General features: G+C 41.5%; 1 protein-coding gene across 1 annotated transcript in view; it reads left to right on the top strand.

Annotated features, from left to right (window-relative positions):
- The first annotated feature begins 233 nt into the window (after positions 1 to 233).
- The window catches only part of KLHL6 (kelch-like family member 6), a 54,401-nt gene continuing 49,383 nt past the window's right edge, over positions 234 to 5,251 (top strand). The window contains exon 1 of the mRNA XM_014544493.1: positions 234 to 567. Coding sequence (XP_014399979.1) covers positions 275 to 567 — 293 coding nt within the window. The 5' untranslated portion in view covers positions 234 to 274. The remainder of the gene's footprint in view (positions 568 to 5,251) is intronic.

Here is a 5,251-nt window from a genome sequence, read left to right as displayed (position 1 = left end):
CTGCACAACACTAATAGCTGACCCTAAGAAGCCACCCCTTCTCTCCCGGAGCCCCTTCCTACACACCCCATTCTAAGTAACATCTAACCTTGTGAATATTCACAGAAAGAAGAAGAATAAACATTATGGGCTTTTGTAGTAACAGGATGAGAAAGTGCGAGACTTCCTGTTATGCGTGTGTGACAGCTGGTGATAAGTGCAGGGCCCTACACAGGAAATCCGCTCAGCTTCTGCAATGTGACCTGCCTGAAACTTGGGCGCTTCTCCAGTCTGGATGTTGATGGCAGGACAAAGGGGCATCTGGACTATGGGCGACGTGGTAGAGAAAAGTTTGGAAGAGCCATTGGCACCTCCTGCAGATGAACCCTCCCAGAAAAGGGGGGACCTGGTAGAAATCTTAAATGGTGATAAGGCAAAATTTGACGACACGGGACTGTCCTTAATTCTGCAGAATGGCCTGGAGACCCTCCGAGTGGAAAATGCTCTGACGGATGTCATCTTGTGTGTGGACATTCAGGAATTCTCCTGCCACCGCGTGGTGCTTGCTGCGGCCAGCAACTATTTCAGGTCAGCACGCCTCAGACCAGGGTCAAATTGGGGTGCGAGTTGTCAGGAATCGCTGTATTCATGTGAGAGCCCAATCTAACGAGTTGGCTGTTGAATTTATGGTTTGTATATCTATTTAGGCTTGCGTGTCTATTCAAGATACAAGAAAGAAAGCTATTCAACCTTAGATTTTAGAATGTAAGCCATGTTAAAAGAGATTAGTATTACTTAAAAGCAATGTTTATATCTTTTGGTAAATCTTCTGTGTGATATGTCCTTGTTCCAAAGGATGGAAAATTACTGAAGTCATGGGGATTTTCCCCTCTTTGGTCTGACTAGTATGTTGGAAACCTGATGTTGTATTTTTCACCAATAGAGGTAGAGAAAAGGATAGGGCCCCTCTTTTGCAGTTTTCAAATGACTTGCTGAAAATTAGGGATTTCTGTTTGTGCTGAGGGGGTGGGTGAGAAGGGAAAGCTGTTACAAAGGTGCTTTAGAAGAGAGAGGCTCCTCGTTACAGCAAACTCGGAGGCCTGGGCTCCATGCCACTCTGTCCCTTCCTGACCATGGGACTTTATGCAAGTCACTCAGTGCTCTAAGTTTCTGTTTTCTTGTCTGTAAGATGGGATTGTTGTGATAATTAAATCTGAGACACACATGCCTAGCATATAGTAGATGCTCACTGTATCTCTGTGGAAATTTGTCACCTTATTCTGCTTGGTGAAACTAAGAACCAATTATTGAGCGGTTACCATGAGCAAATGCCTAGGGTCGGAATGTGGGAGAATCAGGAACCCAGTGAATACAGCTGGATCCAGATTAATGTAGACATGGTGGGAACCAGTCCCCAAAGGAAATGTGGATGAACAGATATTTGGGGAATTTTGAAAAAGAAATACCCTTTATAATTCTTCTCAATGAGATGGTTCTTAACTCTTGTTTCTGGTGGAGGAAATGAAAAACTATTTACCTTTGTGCATATCATCAAAGTGTTTTCTTTAAAAAAATTTTTTTTGAGATGCTTATGGGAATATTTTTCTTTGGAATTCAAAGAACCGGGTCAGGAGGTTGTTGTGGAACTGATTAAACCCCATATGTAGACAAGGCAAGAGGAGGGCTGGGCTTGTGGGAAGTGGTGCTTGCTAAGTGCCAGACACACAGTTACCTGATTTTATTTTTGCAACAGCACAATGAAGGTGGTTGATATGCCCTTTTACCGAGGAGGACATGGCAACCCAACATTACATGTCTGGTCATTGCTGGGGCAGGGATTGGGCACATTCTGGAAATACTTGTTTTTACTGCAGTACAAACTGCTACTAAGTTTTGGGCTTCATTCCACAGGAAGTATATACACGGTAAAGCATAGGCACAGCTGTCACGATGGGTTGACATGATAAACACATTCCTTATACCACCAACATTGACCATGTGCTTTCACACTGATCACAGCCCCGTTGAGAAGTGAATGGAAGTTAACTTAGCTCTGTGGCCCGAGGACTCACTTTTAGAATTATTCTTTCTCTTTTGAATCGCTGGAAAACGCTATCATAAAATGTATACCCGATTAGCGGTTCCTCCCGGCTGTGGAACAGGACTGCTGGCTGTGTGCTCTCGAGTACATCAGTGGCTTCTCTGATCCTTGGGATTCGCATCCTAAACAGAGGGGGTGTGTGCTCAGTCCTCCCCATCCTGCTGTGTAGGCGGCTTAGGGAAGGAAAGACTCCGCCAGTCCCCTGAAGAGGTGGAGGCAACGAGAAGCTGGAGGTGCCCACATGGTGTACGTTTCTGCCTGTGGTTGAAGAGTCTCTTCCAAAACTGCCTGGTCACAAAGGGAAATTCCTTCTATTCTTTTCTTCAGCGCTGTGCCTTGATTCTTATCTTGGTATTTCCAAGAGGATTGTCCTCTTCTCCTGAACACATTAATCCTGGAGACAAGACTCCTTTTTCTGGCACCACTATTAATAACAACTTTTGTTGTTGAGCACGGATTGTGGGCCAGGCCCCCGGTGTCCCATACACTGTCCCACAACAAGCCTGGGAGGGAGGGAATTTCATCCTCCTTTACAGATGAGGAACCAAGGCCCGAGTGTGTCAGTGAGCAAAGTGGCCAAGAGGGATTTGAACCTGGACCGACGTGAACTCTGACATTGCCTCACTGCCTGTTTTGCTTTGTTTCTAAGATTTTGAAAGGGGTTGAGAGCCAAGTTCCCTTTATGCTCAGCCTTTGGAAGGGCGGAGAGTTCGCTTTGTCTGAGAGGCACTGACAGCCCTCGGAGCTGAGGTGGGCCTGGAAGCTGCTTGTAAAATTATGTAGGTTTTTAAAAAAATAAATCTTTATTCATTGAGAACATAAATATGTTCCACTAAGTGATGGAACCATACTTTATTTAGCCAGTCACCTACTGACGGGCGTTTGGGTTGTTTTCAATCCTTTGCTTTTACAAACAGTGTTGTAATGAATAACCTTATACACATGTCATTTCATAGGCATGCAAGAGTTTCTAGAAGCAGGTTTGCTGAATCAAAGAGAAATGCATCTGCAGTTTTAGTGGCTATTGCCCGATTCTGTCATTTTATACTCCCCACAGCCTTGCCAAAAGAGGATGGCCGCAAACTTGGATTTTTTCCCAGTTTGGTTGATGAGAAACAGTACTTCACTTTAGTTTTAATTTGCATTTCTCTTATTTTAAAGAAGTTCTCTTTCTGTGAACTATCTCTTTCTAGCCTTTCAAATTTTCACATATACTTTTTAAAATTAAAATTTATTTTTATCAAAGTATTACATGCAAATAGTTATCAGAGTCAAATAGTATTTAAAGGCTTATAATAGAAAACAAAAATTTATCTTCACCTCCTCTACTCTTCAGTCTTGCCCACCACACCCCAGCATTTTCAAACATTTATCTGTTTATTCTGATATTATATTTATATTTCTACCAAATATGCTTATATTGCTCTTTCTTGATTTCTCGGTGTTAGATGTTTATGAATTCCTAGTATGTCTAATAAGGACTTAGCACTTATACTTAATTCTTTTACCATATACTTTCCTTCTCTATAATCTCTCACATAATGTTATCACCTTTTTTGATAAATTTGTATTAAAGTTTACATTATGTCCTTAAAAACATTGTTTCCTGTTGAGCCAAATTGTGTGATATGATTACATTTCCTTTCTTGTAAATCTTTTGCTTTTCCTGAAATTAACAATTCACTTTTTCCATTTGCTTTGGGGATATCTTTTGTTCACAGCCTCTCCATAATAATCTTTCACGTGGTCCAATGCACCAGAAAAAACCCCAGTTCCATTTCCCCCCAGAATCTTCCTCAGTTCCATCATCCTATACATGTTCTCTGGGCCTGATGCCCAACTATTATCTAGCTGCATATGAAAACCATGGTGGCAGTAAACAAGGACTGTATTACTAACTCAGATGGTGTAGTTCCCTTTGAGAGCCTATTTAAAAGTTTCAAGTGGAATGAGGAAGTTGGGAAAATATGTAGAGTTGAGACTGAGAAGAGGGTGAGGGTGAATAAAGCTTCGAAAGTAGCTCATAACATACCTTAAATGTCAAAGAGCCAAATGCCAAGGAGTCCAAATATGTTCATGGCAGAAAAATGGAGGGAATCATAGATTTATCACTCATTAACGTTTTAAAATGTTTTAAAAGACTACTAATAAAGCTGTCATTTGTGCTATGTTGAAGGTCCCCACATCGATGTCATTGGAGGGGGCCACCTTCCAAAGGATCTCCGTTTAAACCAGTGGTTCTCTCCGTTTGGTGGGGAGCAACTCACTGATGACTATGACACACTCCATAAATGATGTTGACCTGTGAGAGCAACCACGTTATGATTTCCAGGGTGGACAGAGGGAGGGGAGTCTTGGTGATAAAGAGAGGGGTCCTCAGGCTTCTCTCAGTCTTACTAAAGACTGGCTCCTCTTACATAAATATGAAAGCTTCCAGGCTGAGTCTGAGTCAATAGTAAGCTCCTTTGTTGCGGCCAATGCTGAAATCCCCGCCTGGGCTTGGTCTTTGCCTTGTACCTCAGTACCTGTTTCTGGGTCTGGTTCCCTGAGGATATGATGAGGGGACTTTGACTACTTGCTACAAAAATCAAACATGAGGCTAGGAATGAGGAGGGTATTGTGGACACAATCTATTAATCATTATTATATATTAACCAATTACTGGATGACAGGAATGTGGGTGAGAGGTTACTCTTAAGCTGTGTTTAGATATTGTAATACTTTGGTTTTTCCTCCATAATGTGTAAGGTGTCTAAAAAGGAGCCAGCAAGTGTAGGTGATAGAATGAATGCAAAGGAAAACAAGAATGAGTTAAGGCCATCTGGGTCTGGATTAAAAACCTCAATAATGGCAAAAGTGTTGAGAATTGCTACTGCCAGAATTGGTATGCCTGGTAAACTCCAGTGAACTATTGTTTGTACTTCTAACATTGGGCTCTGTATTTTATACTTTTAATATTTTCCTTTTGGCAGAACCACTAAGGTGGTTATATGTAAGTACTATAGATCTATGATCCTTGATCTGCCTTCCAATCCTAAAAAAGGTCTTCTCAGTGGGGGCTGCAGCCCCAGGGTAGAAGTGCAATCAGGTCCTTTGAATTTTCTTTTTTTTTTTAATTTATTTATTTATTTTTTTATTAAATCTTTATTGTTCAGATTATTACATTAGTTA

Source organism: Myotis brandtii, unplaced genomic scaffold, assembly GCF_000412655.1.
Source record: "Myotis brandtii unplaced genomic scaffold, ASM41265v1 scaffold368, whole genome shotgun sequence".
Lineage (NCBI taxonomy): Eukaryota > Metazoa > Chordata > Mammalia > Chiroptera > Vespertilionidae > Myotis > Myotis brandtii.
Note: the sequence above shows the minus strand (reverse complement) of the source record. Positions and strands in the feature narration are given on the sequence as shown.